General features: G+C 36.0%; 3 protein-coding genes across 3 annotated transcripts; 2 read left to right on the top strand and 1 right to left on the bottom strand.

Annotated features, from left to right (window-relative positions):
* Positions 1-4,684: 4,684 nt before the first annotated feature.
* LOC116032980 (tubby-like protein 8) lies at positions 4,685-7,761 on the top strand. The gene is made up of 9 exons (XM_031275734.1): positions 4,685-5,189; positions 5,282-5,396; positions 5,846-6,022; positions 6,133-6,182; positions 6,262-6,358; positions 6,448-6,537; positions 6,719-6,811; positions 6,999-7,066; positions 7,210-7,761. Exons 1-9 carry the CDS (start codon positions 4,840-4,842, stop codon positions 7,283-7,285), a joined length of 1,116 nt encoding a protein of 371 aa, XP_031131594.1. The 5' UTR covers positions 4,685-4,839; the 3' UTR covers positions 7,286-7,761.
* Positions 7,762-10,283: 2,522 nt separating this feature from the next.
* Positions 10,284-13,485, top strand: LOC116031824 (probable folate-biopterin transporter 3). Its single transcript, XM_031274135.1, has 5 exons — positions 10,284-11,018; positions 11,697-11,956; positions 12,246-12,341; positions 12,425-12,595; positions 12,690-13,485. Exons 1-5 carry the CDS (start codon positions 10,649-10,651, stop codon positions 13,296-13,298), a joined length of 1,506 nt encoding a protein of 501 aa, XP_031129995.1. The 5' UTR covers positions 10,284-10,648; the 3' UTR covers positions 13,299-13,485.
* On the bottom strand, positions 13,427-16,173 carry LOC116031825 (protein HEADING DATE REPRESSOR 1). Its single transcript, XM_031274136.1, has 3 exons — positions 15,941-16,173; positions 14,354-14,682; positions 13,427-13,867 (listed from the first exon to the last, which is right to left on the bottom strand). Exons 1-3 carry the CDS (start codon positions 16,041-16,043, stop codon positions 13,664-13,666), a joined length of 636 nt encoding a protein of 211 aa, XP_031129996.1. The 5' UTR covers positions 16,044-16,173; the 3' UTR covers positions 13,427-13,663.
* Positions 16,174-18,914: the final 2,741 nt, after the last annotated feature.

An 18,914-nucleotide genomic window follows, 5' to 3' on the forward strand; every position in this document is an offset into this window, starting at 1 on the left:
AGCCGTAGAACCACCGAGACGCGTTCAAGTCGCGGACGTTCAAGGACCGGACCAACTACGACTCGCCGAAGGCGGCGGCGTCGCCGCCGGCGGTGAAGGCACGAAAAGAGTCGTCGATGAGTCAGGACGAATTGAACCGATGAGTGGAAGCGTTCATCAACAAGTTCAACGAGGAGATGAGGTTGTAGAGGGAAGTGTTTTCCCCTTTATTTTTGCCGGAGAAGACGCATCCCACCGGAGAAGAAGAAGGGTTTACCGGGGAAGAAGAAAATAGATGTGAAATGTCTAAAATACCCTCATTATTTTAGGGTTTTTATCTTCCGGCGAAATTTGACCAGTAATTTGGCTGGAGTGACCAAAATTGATACAATAAATTGAAAAGTCGTGGTATGCAATTAACACTTTTGAAAGTCGTGGATGAAAATTAATAGGACCCCTATAGTTAGTGGACTAAAATGGCAATTTGCTCGTATTTATATAATATTTTAATTTTGCATATAATCTGGAAAATAATCGGATATCCGACTTATCCGTCCGAAACCGAAGTACACAACAACCGAAAGATTTTGAAAATTATTTACATAAGATCGGTTTTACATAATTATATCCGAAAATCGTGCGGTTTAGACATATGCCCACCTGAACCGAACTGAACCGAACCGCCGCCCATTATACAATCCTATTGCCCAGGCCCGGCCCCGAATAAGTTTAACGCCAAATTGATTCATATATCTTCAAAAATGTAGGCTACTATGTCCTATGCTAAAATTTGAAGAAAAGCTTAGTGCGTGTTTGGATAAATTATTTCGACTTTCAAAATTTGAAACTCGACTGATTGTTTGATTAACTCAACCATAATATTTGAAAAGACAAGTATTCATTAAGACTAAAGTGATTATCAATCAACCAACCCAGATGCTCGGCTAGATTAACCTAGATTACCTCCTCAACGGTTAGAATGACACCAAACCAAAGGTTTGTTACAACTATCTTAATTTTCCGTTGTTGATATCACGTGTTGGACCACGTGAAATAATCTGGTTTGTAACCCAAAAAAAAAAAAACTACTTTTAATCTAAAAATTACTATAAATTACACTCAATACAAGACACATTCTTGGATACTTGATGAGCTTGGGTTGCACCAGTCCATTAATTAGCCATCCACCGCAAAGAGATGGAGATTTTCGCTACTTTGTGAATCCAGTCTCACACATTATTTTCCTTATTTAGTAACCAAGACGAAAAGACACCTCCTCTTTTACCAATTCAATTTTTTTTTTTAAATAATAAAACTATGTTTGACATGCTTTCTCCATCCTGAATCTCCACCTTAACATGCCAAACAGCATATCCGATCCAAACCACAAATATTAATGTAGGTCTATTAAGTATTGTTTTAATAATTATATGTGGAATCCTGTTTTGAAATAAATAAATGATGTAGTGGAACTACAATTCTTTTTCTCAAAAGATTTTATTTACAGTAAATTAGAATAACATTTATGATGTTGATGGTGCGTGCGTGAAATAGCATATATGGCTCCGGACCACATATGCTTGTGAATCATAATTCAATTTGATTGCAGGGACACATACACTACAGTTGGAATTGTGCACTTATTTTGTAATGATGATAACTGCATGCATGCAGCTTTTCCCATTCAAATTTGCTTCCCTCCCTCCCTCCCACTTTATCAGTTTACACTACACTACACTACTTGCACGTTGCACCTCATAAATCGTTTAACTCAAAAAGATGCATGCATGCCACCGCCCAGTCCACATTTTACAATATAATGATAACAGACTCACCCTCCTAAAAATGTCATCGTTACACCAGTAAATTTTGACTCTTACTCAAAAATAAAGTTCAACTTATAACTCTTTTAACATGAAATATATGTATAAGAGATTAAGAGTTGATCGATGTTCATGATGTTCTTTGATTAAGTTTTTATGCTATTGTTTTTCTGTATATTTTGTTGAACTTTTTGTGATATATCTTGAAAATGATTAGGATTTTATTAGATTTAAAAATAAAATGCAAAGACTCTGATAGTTTGAAGTGAAAATTTGTGAATGAGAAAAGTTTGTACCTTTTAAACTGCTAGTTCCAACTCCACTATTACATCAAGTACATATACAATAATAATAGAGATTTCAAATTTTTTGGAGTCCCAAAGAATTAAGAGGGAATGGGTTATTCTAGCTTCCTTCAACCTTTCAAGTGAGCATTAATTAAGTTTATTGTTGAAAAAAAAGTTTAATTTAAAAAATAAATCTAAAAAATTCTTAATAAAAATTTTAAACATATACTGCTAGAGTACAAAGTTTTGACAACTCAGTTTTTTTATTTATTTATTTATTTATAAATCAACTAGGGGTGTGTTTATTTCAGTTTTTCATTATCTATTTTCTATTTTTTAGTTAAGAAAATATATTTACTAGCACTCATTTTCCAAATTTAATTTTTAGAAGTATAACTTTATAAAATTAATCAAATTTTGAGTGATGTTTTAAGACTTGATATTCAAAATGTATAAGGATATATTTGATTTGAGCAAAATATGTATAGTTTTTGTTTTCAAGTTTAGTATATGTGAAATCTTAACATTCAATATTTGGATTGAATTCATATTTGAATATAATATAATAAAAAAATATTTGAATCAATAACATATCATAGTTCACCAAATATCTACAAATCAATTCAAAGTTTAAGTTTTAATTGTGATTATGACAAATAATAAATGTAGTTATAGTGGAGGTGGTATTGACTCTTTGTGCTTTAATAGGTTGAGAAAGTAGTTATGAGTAGATACTACATTATAACAAAGTCAATAGTACTGCTTAAGAAATGTAAGTATAGTGGTGCTAGATAAGGGTGAGAGTTAGCTAGGTAGATAAGCATAGATATATTAATAGGTGGGTTGTAAGGTTATCTTTAGAGCAGGGTTGTAAAAGTGGCAAAAATCGGCCGACCGCCTAGTCGGTCAACTCAGTCGATTTCATTCAATTTTAACCGAGTTATTTCATTTAAATAAAAAAAAACTAAAAACTAATAAATCCTAACTCCCTAAGTCTTCTTTCCATCTACTCTGGATTGTTACATTAAGTTTCAAACTTTAAACCTTTAATTTTTTTCTTTAGTTAATCCAATTTATTCATTGATTCTATAATCCAATTTATTAATTATTCATTTATTTAATTTATTTCATACTTCATTAATTAATAATCATTATTACCAGATCCTTCTACACATCGATAGTACACAATTCACAAATGATTCACAGTGATGCATAAATAAAATATAAACCCAAATTTTATTAGTCAAATCTAAAATAGATAAGGTCATGCGAGATGCATAATGATTCATTAGTTATTTTTGATAGTTTGCTACTTTGAATCTTTGGATGATTGAAGTATTTGAGTATTTCATATTTGTGTATTTTTATTTTTTAATATTTCTATGATGTTATGACTTATGAATGATCATTATTTCATTTATTTGGATGTGTTATTTGATTGAATATTGAAAACAGTCTCATTAAAATTGTCAAAATGCAAGTCTGTCATTATTATTATTATTATTTTTTGCGCCCGCTTAGGCGCTAGGCGCTACCCGGACACCCGACTAGCGCCTAGCGCATACTGCAACCAGCAAACCCATTCATCCAAGTTTTTCATAAGAATTTTTCACCACGTAGGAGGGAGTGGAAGAGGAAAACGGGGAAAAACATAAAAGAAAAAGGACAAAAAAAAATTAAACGTTATTAACGTGCCCAGCGGGCACATCTGGTGCACTCAACACACAATAAGATTTTTTTTTTGTTCTTAGGTCCCACAAAAAAAAAAATCATCTCTACCGTAATTTCATTTTTTCTCTCTCCACTTCTCTTATTCCTTCCACCTCACACCCTCCCCAGTCCCCCTCTACATAATTTTAAAAATCCTTAAGAAACTATTGATGAAAATGCTCCTATCTCTACAATTTTTTTTTTCAAAAGTAAACTCTACTACTATATCAACATATTTGCAATTTACTACTATTTTCTTTGTATTGTTACAATTTCAATTCATTCTCAACATAATAATAATAATAATAATAATATCAATTATTAAAAAGAGAGAGACGATGAAGAAGAAATTTGTGGCAAGGTTGCCATTCTCATCCTTCCAGGAATGACCGAATGATGATGGTCAACTGTGTAAGGGTAGATACATATATGAAATGGAAGTACACAAATAATGATAATGATTTTTATAAAATTATAGGTGTTTTGAATTTTTTTGTTAAGTTAAAAAGAAAAAAAAAAACTATATAAGTAAACCTTTTCTTTTATTGTATTCTGTTTTGTAATTTTAAAATATTTTTATAATAAATAATAAGACAATAAGTTTGTTTCTACTCTCCTTGTCTCTCTGATAGAGGCAACGTTATACTCAGTATTTGCCAACAAAAGCAAACTAAAGAAGTATGGAACAAACAAACATAGGATACAATTGTTTGAATTAGAATTTTGGTGATGTACACAACACAAAATTGAAGTAACTCAAACATTGTCCCAATAGTGACCGTTAATGGCTTCACCTAAAACAAGACATCCCCACACCATATGCTTCCAATTTCCACACTTAAAGCGCATTTCCCAACGCCAAACTTTCAAATTCAAATTTCTGTTGATACCATCAATGGCAGCAATAGCACAAGATAAAGCAAGCAGTACCCGTATCTAACCACCACCTTAAAAGCCGCCTATCCACCCAAAAAACCCAACCAAAATCGTGTCTTTCCCAACATCCCACAAACCAATCTTGAATTCTTGATGACCCAAACATGGCTGGCTTCAAGAAATCTTCGAACCCCCTTCGCCCTTCAAACTGTTACAATTCGCTCTATGATAACCCTCTAGTTAATGCGTCTGATAACAAAGAGAATGACTCGCCGAATAAGCCCCAAAAATGGAGTCTTTCTGGGAAAGAAAATGCGGTTCCCGGAAGTGGAGCTAAGTCTGATCTGAAGCCATCTTCACTTCAACTGTGCATGAAAAAGCATGAACCTGATTCCACTTTCGGGTCGAAATTTGTTTCTCCAATTGACGCAGATGGGCCTAATTCTGGCAATCTTTGGGACCATTCGGATTCAGAGGCCGCCCCTGCTTCTTCTTGGTCTACTCTACCTAATAGGTCAGGAAATTCTTTCTTTTTTTGCAGCTAGATTGAGAAGTTTTCTGTGTGTGTGGGAAATGTAAGAATTGGGTGTTTTTTTGTTTCCTCAGGTCATTGCTTTGTAGGCCTTTGCCTGTTGATATAGGAAGGTGTACCTGTGTTATTGTGAAGGAAACATCTCCAGATGGGTTCAATGGAGGCACTCTCTACTCACTCTACACCTATGTAAGTCCGTTTTTTAACACTCCTCTAGTGTGCATTCTTAGTCATCAGCATTTTCAAGCAAAATTGAAGTCTCAGTTTGTGTCTTAAAGTGTAAATCTTTATTTGGTTTAGACAATCTGTGAAAACTTCTTAGCAAATATGATGTATGAAATTTTACATGTTTATAAAGAAATTCAATGCTAAATTTTGAATGTTTGTTCACAGTATGATTTTACTTGGTTTAGTAAAATCCCAATGATTTTATTGCTTGGTTTAGTTGTAATTGACAAGTGTATTTGGAGAGCCATGTATGTTTTCAAGCATTTAGATGCTAAGGTCATTGAGATTTTTTGTTTTGTTTTGTTTTGTTTTTTTTTTTTTCTGGGCAAAACTCAGCATGCCTTTTATTGTAGAAGTGTGTGTTACATTCTAAAGTTCTTTTTGTGGTTATTGTTCTTCAAAAATTATAGGAGGGTCAAGGAAGGCAGAATCGGAAGCTTGCGGTGGCTCATCACAGAAGGCGTAATGGGAAGTCTGAATTCATAGTGGCTCAGAATACAAAGGGACTATTGATGAGTTCAGAAGACAGTTTAATTGGGAAAGTGACTGCTAATCTTATGGGATCAAAATACCACATATGGGATCAGGTACATTTTCTTTGATGCTTTGGTAATTTTTGATGTTCAGAGGTCTGAATTGTTAGAGTTTTCTGCTTGATTCAAACAACATTTTGTAACTATCTGAGAACTTCATTCAGGGGAAACTTAATTCTGGGGCAAAACAATCAAAACTATTGGCTGTTTTGAGGTAAGTTTCTTCTGGTCCTTTTGACCAAAAACATAATAGAAGAAAGGGAATTGAGATTATTTTGGTCTTATGTTCACAGATTTATGGCTACTGTGGCCACCTGGAGTGGCAGTTATAGAAGGATCAAAGCGTGGATACCGAAGCACCAATCCATGCTATTGAAGAGCACGGCACAGGTGATCACGTTCAACCAATGCGAGGAAGAATGATTTCGAGATGTACACTTTTACTAATTCCCACTTGGGATTTCGTCTTTTTACCTCAGATCCAACATATTAACGGAATGCCAATCGATTGGAAGGAGCAAATGGATAAAGTTCATCAGCTGTTCTCAAGGGTTCCCCACTTTAACAAGGTAAGGCTAGATTTCAACTAAAAGTCTAAGTTGATAGTTAGACTGCACATTAATGTTTATATATTATATATTATATGCTCAACAGAATGATATTTGGTTTGAGCATATATCATCTGTCTGATCTTAACACATGAACTGTCACTCATGTTGCATGTGTTCACTGTTCTGGCAAATGTTGTAGATTTCGAAACAGTATGAATTAGACTTCAGAGACAGAGGAAGGCCAGGTCTCAAGATCCAGAGCTCAGTTAAGAATTTTCAACTCACAATGGAGGTAAATGATGAATTCTATCTCTCAAGAACATGAACTTAGAACTCATTGAGGGTGGATGGCTGTTGTTTTTAGTCATTTACACAATTATCTTAACTTCTTCACTGGATCTTTAAAGAAATCTGGCTATTTTCAGTTGTATTAGGCCTTAACTGCTATCTTTTCAATTTTTTTTTTTTTTTGGCTCCAGAAGAATGGAAGGCAGACCATACTACAACTTGGAAGGGTAGGGAAAGCGAAGTATGTGATGGACTATAGGTAAATAAACACCCGTTCATTCGTAGCATTAAGCACTATTGCTCGACTAATAGCCAAAACGTGTGCGAGCATTTACTAACTGGAGAAATTGATAACCGAAGAAATGAAAATAGAAGTTTCATTGATGTGGTATTGTTTTGCAGATATCCAATGACTGGCTACCAAGCCTTTTGCATATGCTTGGCTTCCATTGATGCAAAGCTTTGCTGCACAGTGTAATGGGGGGACTCTGATCTACTTCTTTTGTGGTTCAACCTCTGAACACAAAGAAAATGCAAGTAAACCTGCCCATGGGGTTTGAGTTTTGATTATTAGTCTTAGCATTGAACTTGTCATGTCCAAGCTTTTGTCAAAACCTTTCATCGATGCTTTAATGCAGATCAAGGCCAACAATCCTCCTGGTTTGGATTTAGAATTTAACTTAGTGGTTTGGATTTAGAATTTAACTAAGTGGTTTGTTAAACTTGATTCGAATATTATTTCTTTGCCCTTCTTATATGTACTAGAAGAAAAAAAAAAAATTCTGCCCCTGTAAACAATTTTGTTTCAATTTGTTAGTAGTAACTAGGAGATTTTCTTTTGTAATGAGTTTTATGTATTTAAAATGAAACAATTTTAAACTTTTTGTAAGGCAAAAAAAATTGTGTGAGATTGTCTCATGGATATTTGATCTTATGAGTAAAATTAGTACACAGTACTATATGAAGGATGACCAGAAGCTGCAGCCCTCTGAAGTCTGAAGCTCAAGTTTATTTTGGCCACAGCATTGTTTGCATAAATCTTTAGTCTCCCTAGCCCATTTATTGATTTATACAAGTGCACCACATGTTTCTTGTATAGCATACACATTGAGGTGGGAGTAGTCTTGAGTGGATGAATGATTGTGGAAATTAAAGGAATGAACTGATTGATTTGGAGGATGGTGGATGCTGTAGGAAAGATGAAAAGTGTGGAGGTCCATTGCTTAGCTTTTGAGTTGTAAAAGTCGGCCCCGGATAAAACGCAGAGTTCTGTGCGGGGTTGTTACTTGAGTATTAAGGGTAGTGGGGAGGGAACCATTGCTTGGTCTCATTAGCTGAATGCCCCCGGTGATAAAATACGGAGCTCCGTACACTTATGGTAGCTTTTGGGGCCAAGGGTGGAGTATGAGAGGACTATTGCTTGGAATGAGTGCCATTAAAGTCCCCGGGGGTAAAATGCAGAGCTCTATGCCCCGGGGACAGGTGCTTCTTCAAAGGGTAGCAAGTTAATGGGCATTTTTATTACAACAGATATGATATTTTGAAAAAGAATTTAATATTAAATGAATTTTTAAACATTCCATTGTCAATTCACTCCTAATTTATTTTGTCTACTTTAGGAGTAAGTTAAACTTTATTTTTTTTTTTTTTAAATTGACTCATTGCATAACGGACAACAAATTTTGCAAACCATTGTATTGATAACATTATATAGTGATCTTCTCAAAAAAATAAAATTATATAGAGATATTGTGACACTTTAAATAAATCTTATTTAAGTAACTTGCAACGATAGGCCATAGATTAAAAATGTGGCCTAAAATTATAAGTCCATTACGAATAAGTACTATTTTTTATCACCAAAAAAAAATCATCTTTACTATGTTAAGATGCATAAAAAAAAAATTCATAAATCTAACAAAATGTATAGAACTATTAGGAAAAATAAGAGGAAAAAATTTATAATTCATTTCTTATAAACAAAAATAAAAATATTATTTAGTCAATAAGTTGCATATACTTTATAAATTTGTTCTCAAAACAAAAAGGACAATTCGACAATTATGAAGAGTTATGCTATATATATTTTAATTTTGAGTAACGTTACCCACCTTTCCAATTTTTTCTTTCTTACATGACATTTTTTAATTTGACAATTAACTTTCTTTTTAACTAATAGTGTGGTCACTCAATTTATAGGTACCAATATCATGAGGAAATATTACAATCAATTTGGTTCGTTGAAAAATATTTGAAGTGAAATGGAAATTGTTTTTCCATCCAACTAAACAAGATAAAACACCAATTTCCTCCACTTTTAGAAAACATTTTCCATGTTTTCCATCCAACCAAACACCCTCTTAGGGAAAAATTTGAAAGAAAAATAATTATTTTATTTTATTTTCATCATGTCTTGTAACCATCAACTTAAGAGCATCCCCAATATGGACTTTTCTTGGTTTTTAAAACAATACAGAATTAAAAAATGAAAAAAATGTCAAATAAGCTCTCAAACTTTACCTAAGTAGTCAATTAGACCCTTAAACTTTTTAAAGTAACAATTAACATATCAACATTGTATTTAGTGCAAAAAATTCTAAAAACCGATTAGTAACCTGTTATCATAGGTCGGTCAAATTTCCGACATACTCCGACGATATTTTCGGCACAAAGGTCGCCGACGACCGTAGAACGGTTGCCGATCTTCTCACTGAAGCGACCAAGTGGTCGCCTTCTCAGTAGTCGTGATCACAGTTCGATTCCGATTCCGAACCGGCTGTTCACAATTCCAACAAACTACAAACTGGAACTGGAACCTTATATTAAGGTTCTCGTTCCAGTTCAAACCCTTGTGTTCTACAATTTCTTAAATTAAGGTTCTGGAACCGGAATCGTTGGGTTCTAGAATTTCTTAAATTAGAATCAGAACTTTTTGGGTTTCGGTTCCTAAATGGAATTGGAACTGTACGGTCGGTTTTAATTTTGGTTCGATTCGATTCTAATAATGTACGGTTCGGTTCGATTCGAATCGTGGTTATGTCTATTTCTCAGTGAGAAGGAAACCCCCGGATTGCTTTCTCGGGTGATTCACCAGTAACTGTTCTACAGTCGTCGGTGACTTTTGTGTCAACGTTGGAGTATGCTGTAATTTTTAGGGCTAATTAACTTCTTAAGTAAAGTTTTAGTGTGTTTTTTCCTTTGATTTTTTCTGCTGTAATTTTTAATTTTTTGTGGAACCCGCCACGAGAGGAAAAAAGAAGAAACATATCTAGATTCTTGCGAGTGGAGTGCAAGAATCACGCCCAATGATTTTTTTTTTTTTCCTCAGTTTGTGTGTGTTTCACTTGTTTTTTAGTTTTTATTTTTTTAATATGTTGGCAGTCTTTTTTCTTTTTCTTCCTTTTTTCTTGCCCCCTTCTCTCTTTTCTAATGGCACTTCAAACCATGAAAAATTAAGAAGCGATGAGGATGCTCAACCTCCTTTCAAGACAAAGATGTCATATTATACATATATATTTTAAAGATTTGTCCACTCTAGCTCTAGCATAAGTCAAAAAACGTATCTTTGGGGTCTACGGTCTACATTCTACACAACTAAATTCAATGACCGCCCCTTGGCCCCCGCGTTTTTTTCGTCTTCTTCAATTCCTCGTTTTCTCCAGCAATATAGCATATACATCTCAATTCATTGGCTTTCTACAAATTTCTATACACCCAGATAAGAAATTCAGAACATTACCATTTATATATGTATGTCCTTTCTTCTCAATTAATATTTAATCCCTATTTTCTGATCTGGGTCTGGGTCTTTCTTTCATCCCAAACGGTAACCAGCTGAATAATGAACGAACCCGAGGAGACCATTATTCCAGCAGAGGGTGAATCCCTGAAAGAGGGGAGCTCTAAAGATGGAATCTTGGGCTTCATTGGGAGGCCATTTGATTGGTTGAAGATGCTGAGTGATGAGCTGCACTGGAGCTTTGTTTCAGCTGTGGTGATTGTGTACGGAATCAATCAAGGGTTGAGTATGGGTTTGAGCAAAATTAGTACACAGTACTATATGAAGGATGACCAGAAGCTGCAGCCCTCTGAAGCTCAAGTTTATTTTGGGATTCTTCAACTGCCTTGGGTGGTTAAGCCTCTTTGGGGTCTGCTTACTGATACACTCCCTATTTTTGGTTATAGGAGGAGGCCTTATTTCATTATTGCTGGTACGTATTCAATTTCATCTTTTCTTTCTTTCTTTTATGGAAAATCAAATACATTTAATTTATTTGCTTATAAGTTAAAATGAGCATGTAACTATGTAAGCTTCAATTTGTATATTAGCTGATTTTGCCGGTTTCAAGAATGGTGAGGGTAACCTAATCAAGTTGGTTAAGAATACAAACTTATAATATAAGTTCGAATTCCAACCTTCTTGGTTTGAGTTGGTAAGTTACAGCCAACTACCTCCTTGTGGTCCTTTACCGTAGGCGGGATTTACCCAGTACACACCATCGGGTAGTGGCTCTAGGTTTCCATTGTCACCCAAAAAAGAATGGTAAAGTGTGGTTGTATTAGCTTCATGCAAATGCCAAATAGTAATAACTCTTTGGATTCCTATGATCCTATCATTTGTTTGCTCCTGTCTTGCATACAATTAAGTGTTGTGTCAATCATGAAAGAGTAACTACATTTGTGAAATAGATCACATTGAACCAGGTTTTAGGAAGAATGAAGGACAACAGAAACCCAAAGGCACCAATCTAGTGACTTGCAATGGCGAGTTTAATGTGTGATCTGATTAAGTACTCATGTTAATGCCTAACGCATGAGAAAATAAAAGAACAGCAATAAAGAATAAAGATCATGCTCTTTAGTCTGCACTGACCGCCTTTATTGTTTAGGTTTTCTTGGTATCATATCCATGGTGATTCTGTCCTTAAAACAAGACTTACACCTTGCATTCGCTTTGTTATGCCTAATCACTAGCAGTGCTGGGATGGCAGTAGCAGACTCTACGATTGATGCCTGCGTGACGGAGAACAGTATAAGCCATCCATATCTCGCCAGTGACATGCAGAGCCTGTGTGGAGTGAGCTCATCCATAGGACAACTGATTGGATATACCGTTAGTGGCTTTTTAGTTCATCTAATTGGATCTAAGGTTGAATACCCAGAGCTCTTTTGCTGTTAATTTTTCTAAATAGAGATTCTTCGGACTTTTGTGTGTTCTTACATTGATCATTTTTTTGTTTTCTCAGCATTAGCTCTATATCATCCTAGTAACATTTTTCCTAAAAGAAGAGGTTTTGAACAATTACAAATATATTTACTGCATTCAAGAATATATCATTAGGATTTGTGAAATGTATATGTTGGTTAAATGAATAATTATGTTCATATTTAGATTTGTGCCCTTGTTTTCATTTACCAAGAGATTCGTAATTTGGCAGGGTGTGTTTGGAGTTTTGAGTATACCTGCTGCTCTGGTACTTTTAGTAGGATTAATGATAGGAGAAACATTTGTCAACAAGGGTGCCGACAGGAGAGTTAGTATTTTCTTAGCCTTAACCGTTCACTAGAGTTACGAGACTTTTCCCAGTTTCCCTTTAACATTATGCTTGTAAATCAGGTCAGTGAAAAGTTACGTGATGCTGGTAAGGCTATGTGGATTGCTTTGAAATGCAAGAATGTTTGGAGGCCATGTTTGTACATGTATGTTTCTCTTGCATTGAGTTTACAAATCCACGAGGGAATGTTTTACTGGTATACAGAAGCTAAGAATGGTCCGTTCTTCTCTAAGGTACAGATTATCCCTTAAAACTTTTGGTAAGCACAACTTTTTGGCTCGAAATCTACTTGCTAGCTTAGAGTTCCCCGAATTGCACTTTGTGCAGGAAGCTGTAGGAGCTATATCCTCTATTGGTGCAGTGGGGTCACTTCTCGGGATTCTTCTCTATCAAAACGCTTTCAAACACCACCCTTTTCGTCGCGTGCTTTTCTGGGCTCAGTTACTGTATGGTGCTTCGGGATTGCTGGATTTGATACTGGTATCTCGGGCGAATTTGAGGATTGGCATCCCGGACTACTTTGTTGCTGTAAGTGACGCAGCAATCTCGCATATGATTACACGTCTCAAATGGATGCCTCTTCTTGTCCTCAGTACAAAGCTTTGCCCCTCCGGGATAGAAGGAACTTTCTTCGCCCTACTCATGTCAATCGATCACATCGGATCGCTCACAGCGGCCTGGGCCGGGGGCCTTTGCCTGCACGTCTTGCACGTCACACGCACGCAGTTTGGAAACCTCTGGGTAGCGATAGTGGTGAGGAGTTTCTTGAGAGTTGTTCCTGTTGGGCTCCTGTTCCTCGTGCCCCGAAACGACGATCCAAATGCCTCTATTCTCCCAGATGAACTGTTGAATACTAGGAAGGGTGAAGAGTCTGAAGACATGGAAATGGTGTCGCTTGTCAACAACGACGATGACCCGAATTCAGTAGAAGAGTAAATGCAGAAAAGGGAAGCATAGTTGAAATTACAATACAATTTTAAAGAAGCCAAAAGGCTCTATCTATCCCAAAGATTGATCAGTCAAATCCCTGGTAAATTATTCAACTTAAGTTATTGAAACAATTGTCCATAAAAAACATTGTACATTTCTATCTTTATTGATATACATTTCTATTTCTTATTTAGACATTACAGAGCATATTACAAATAGCAATAAACTCTAAGAAGAAACACAACAGTGCTGCATCTGGACACTGAAATATAAATACAATTTTTATAGGGCAAAAGAATGGCTCCATAAATCCCCCATTCTTTCCTAATATTTTCTACATATTTCTACGCAAAAATAAACCAACAAACAAATTATGGATCCTCTGTACCTTCGCCCTCTACTGCATCATTCTCCTGTAACATGTCCATGAGCATGTTTATTTGGTTCTGCAACATGTTGTTTTGCCTCTCGACATCAGCCCGCTTGCTCCTTTCGTCCAGCAGCTGCAGCTGCAGATGTTCCAAGCACCGTGCATCCGCTTCTAATTGCTCGTTCAGCCCATCGATTTCTCGGTCCTGCACCAATCATTACCATATATAATTATTGTCTCTCATCTACAGGATTTTGTTGGACGGAGGCCGGTGAAGGCCAAGTCCAGCACCTGCCTCTTGAAAATGTGGTGGCGGTATATAAGGAAATAAAGTTGCACATTCGCTGTAAGCTATAGCTTTTTGGCGTAGTGGTAAGCAGTTGATCCTAACAGATTCTATTGAGCCACAATGAACACGTTTAAAGAAATACCAATTTGAAGTAAACCAACTCAACTCGCGCTCAAGAAGGTATCGTGAGGTTGAGCATAAGTATCTATGAGCTCAGTCAAAATCGAGCTAAGTTAAGCTCAACCAGGCTCAAATAAGTCACTAGCTGGCTCAATTTACTTGTGCTCCCTACTCTCGTTACATACTTTACAGTATTCTCTTCCGTGAAATAGGAATTGAAACAGCAGAAAAGTAGTATATGCGTAAGGAAATCAAGCAGATGATTGTGTTGAGAACACTCACCTTTCTGTTCATTTCCTGTACGGCAATCCTACGCATGCTCTCAACAACATCTACGTTTACAAGCTTCCGCTTCTTCCCAATAAGCCATCCTTTAGGGTAACTCGAGGAGTCGAAATCAGGTGGGGGTAACAACGACTCGGCTGATGGTCTTTTGCCACTCGCATTTGTTATGGGTTCCAATGGTTCAAACAAGGCCTTTCTGCGCTCAGAAAGAACGGAAAGTGCATCCACATCCATTTCCTCCTTTTTCTCATCAGCCGACAATTCTTCCTGTTTCTCTGGCGTTTTTTCATCCGTTGCACTGTCTAGGTCTAGCTTCTTCCCGCTGACTGATGGGAGAAGCAACTACTTAGTTTGAAGCTCCCAGCAAGTAAACATCATAATATCATACAGTCACAACTCACAATAAATATTCCTACTTCACTACGAAGGGTGAAAAAGTTAGTTCAGATAATGAATTTTACTTCGTAATCGCGATGAATATTTATCACTGTCACAATAGATATTCACTACATTCACAATGAATATTTGTTATAACCAGGATGACTATCTTTTGAGGTGCACCAAGCACCATAAGTCACAGCTCATAATATAGCTTGCTAATAGCAGCAACAGAACCTAGGGTGGGAAGGATAAAGAATGTACGGTGTGGCCCAGCGGGACCTAGCTCAATGGTTCAAGGTCACCGGGGAAGTCTTGCTCCAGAGGTAAAGTGGAGGCTCGATTCCTACTAAAGACATAGCGGTCATTGGGAGACCCAAAGCCCAAAGAATTGATCAGAGGTGATCAAGACTCTTTGTGCACAGAGTGTATAGGCAGGACTAATTGGACGAGGACGACTCGCGATTTACCTCCTCCAGGACCTTGGGTAAGGGTTCAAGGGGTTTAAGATTAGTCTAGCTTAAGCGGTGATTATTGAATTGGGATTTCAACTTCATTCCAAATGGAACCAAAAAGAAAGGTACAAATCAGGGTTCAATACAGACAACCATAAATTATTGAATTGGCAAAAAGATATGTATCTTGAAAATGTCAACACAGATGATGGAACCAAGGATTTATTCTTATCTCTATATCCACAAGAATCACCAAGTGGCTGCTGGTTAGCATATATTAAAATCCCAAAAACCACAACCCCAAAAAAACATTTCCAAACAAGAAATTGATCACGATTTGTCAAATGATTAGACATTGGCATGTGTCCTTATTAGCCAGCTCACCACGAAAACGACAGCCATGAATAATGGAACACGCTTTCACTTCTCATTTTTTCCTTTTCAAGAATTGCTTGTCTTGTAACAATTACTGTTACAGTTAACCAATTTCAAACTTCCAAGAATCTAACCACCTCACTTTTCAGCCTTAATTCCGACAACTAAGGTAAGATTCCGGCAAGACTAAGCCGGAACAAAGAGAGAGATTAAAGTTACAGAAAATTGTTTCAACACAAGACAAGACAACTTAAATCATCAAACAAAAGAAGAAAACCAAGAAAAAGATTGAACCTTTTATCTGCAAAGGAGATCTAATCTATTCAAGATGAAATGCAGAGGAAAAGATCTGTGGGGTTTTAGTATTTGACAGTACCTGATCTTTTCCGGGATTTCCAGAAGACGGGAGTAGAAGGCACGTGGGAGAAGCCATTCAAAGTCTCCATGGGATTGGGGCTCTTCTCTGTAGACTCTTTCATTGAAAAAACAGCAAATTTGTGTGAAGAAAACAGAAAAGGTGAGAGCTTTTTGTGGTTCCTTAAGCTTGTATCTAAGTTTTTTAGTATTACAGTACGTTGGAAGCGAGGGTGGGGGTTGTTAGGGGTGTTGGGAAATGAGATATGGTTGGAAATCAACGGGGCGTGATGGAATCTACTAAGGTTTTGGACGGACAGGATTCGCTGTCGTGTTTTGGTGGGTTGGATCTCAACAGCGGTAGTTGTTGTTTACTTGATGATTTTGAGCTGCTGTGTGTGTGGTGGGGCCCGATGGTGAAATTACCGAAATGCACCTCGTGTTGGTCAGGCCACCTAGAAAAGACCGGTGGAATTAATGAAAGCATATGCGGATAATTTCGTCCCGTTTTCGGCGTGGAAATGGTTGGCTTTGGATTCGGCCCTGTTTCCATTTTTACTTTTCTTTTTGGATAAATTTAATATGAGTCGTTTTCAAAAAAAAAAAATTTAATATGAGTCAATGGGAAAGTTTCATGGAAAGGTGGAGTTTAGATTATAGTAATAAATTTTAGGAGCCCAAAAAAATGCAATTAATCTTATAAGTTGCGTTTGGTTCAATCATTAAAGAGTTGTTATACGATGACTAGGGTTTATCTTGTAAAGTTGACTCTCATCTTAAATTATGTAGGTTTAATATTAGAATTATGCACTTTTAAAATATAAATTGTGTTTTTAAGTGAAAATACATAATGGTTGTAGGAGGGAATTTGTAAATACAATACAAGGTCATCAAATCATAATTTGTTAATACTGAGGGATTGCAGTATTTAAAATGAACTTGTGAATACAAAATAAGGTAATCAATTGCATATATGTTTGTAGTATTTTTAAAAATAAACGGTGAACATTTAGTATGTAAATTGTGTATCTAAGTCAGAATTCAAAAGTCGGCTCCACCTTACAAGGTGAACCCGGGTCCACAGAATAGTTTGTCAACATTGGAATTGGAATAGTAATGAGAATCAAATACTTGATAATAGTAATGTGTTTAAGTAGAATGAATCACTTTGTTTAGTACTAAATAAGAATAAAAATCAAAATAAATAAATAAATAATTAATTAATTAAAATAAAAATATATAATAAAGACAGAAACACATTTTTTTTCTCCCTTATTTTTGATTCGATTGTTCAAAAGTAGATGAGTAAAAAAGTAATGATTTTTTTAATTGCAAGGGCAAGTGGGCAACTGGCTCTTTGTCTATTCTGAGTTCGTGGGATTTATCCCTTCCTGATTGTATTGCTGATTTACTAAGTTCTTAATGAAGTTTATTCCTTTTCAAAAAAAAAATTGATTCCAATAGTAGGATAACAAAAGTAGACAAACAAACATGATAATGGGTATCAAAACTCATAGAGTCATAGTAGAGTGTGAAAGTCTCCAATCAAACATATCCTTAGGGTGTGTTTGGTTCGCACATGGGAATCAGAATCAAAATCAAAATCGGAATCGATGGGTATCAAATACTTGGTAAGGGTAATGGATTTTTGATGAAAGTATTTTGCATATTTGGTAGTAGGGTGGAATGTGAATGATTATTAATAGTTGGAGAAGAATGGAGGAAATGAAATGAAACCCTTATTTAATAAGGGTATGAGTTTTTCAATTAATGGGGTATTCCAAACCCACAGTAGTATTCTAAAAACCTGACAACCAAACAATAATAATCACTTTGATACACATATCTTATACCATAACCCGTCAACCAAGCACACCCTTAGTTATAAAAAAAAATCATAACTACTTCTTGTTGGTGTCCTTAGAACTAGCACAAGTAATTAATTACATGACCTCAAGTCATGGCTAGAGGTTGAAAATGTTATTTATAGACTCGTGATTTACTGATGCAAGCTAACACCTATGTATAAAAAAAATCCTTTCATTTCAATTGGTAGATTGCTGAGTCTAGAATTACGTGACATTAAATTTGAGAGGTAATTAAATCAAAAGATATTTAGAGTGTTACTGTGATTAGTTGCTAGATTTGTTTTCTAGAAACGTAATTTAAAAAAAAAATAAAATTGTTATGAAAATATTAAGAATAATAATGATTATCTAAATAAGGAAGAAATGAAAACACAGAAATTGGAATGGAGGAAGAAGCACACTTTTGTATTCATTGATGTTTCCTGTGGATGATCTTTACAAAAGGAGAGAGGGGGAATTTATAGTGCCTGGAAATGAATAAATAAATATATATGTACAACAATTGCACATAATTGTGGTAGTCTAGTTGGATTTGTCAAACGTCTAGATGCTCAGCTGCCACCGTGAGATCACGGGATCGATTCCCTTGGAGCATCTAGGCTACCACAATTCACAAGAAAACAAAGTGTGCACTATAAATTCCCCCTACATCATCCCCCAGAAAACATGAATACAAAAGTGTGCTTCTTCCTCCATTCCAATTTCTGTGTTTTCATTTCTTCCTTATTTTTTATTTATATTTTCTTAAACCCGCGGGCCGGCACGCGAGGCCCGCCAACCCGCGTGGGGCGGGCTAGGGTTGTAGTAATCCTAGCCCGCGGGCCGGCCCGCCAAAATTTTGGCCCGCGGTGGGGCGGGCCGGCCCGCATTGACAGTCCTACAACTACCTACTTCATCCTCACTTATGCCGTGGACCCATTGGTGGACCTGGGTCCAAAAACGACTCCCCATTTTTTTTTTTACTAAACATATTGGCCTGAAATGTAGAACACAAACTCTACATTCACATACACTATACTCTACATTCACAATTTGTAAACTCCACATTCACACATTATAGGATTATATGTTTAGTAACTATATTACCACTGTTATGCATTCACATATTCAAAACTCTATATTCACAGG

Source organism: Ipomoea triloba, chromosome 10 (genome assembly GCF_003576645.1).
Source record: "Ipomoea triloba cultivar NCNSP0323 chromosome 10, ASM357664v1".
Classification (NCBI taxonomy): Eukaryota; Viridiplantae; Streptophyta; class Magnoliopsida; order Solanales; family Convolvulaceae; genus Ipomoea; species Ipomoea triloba.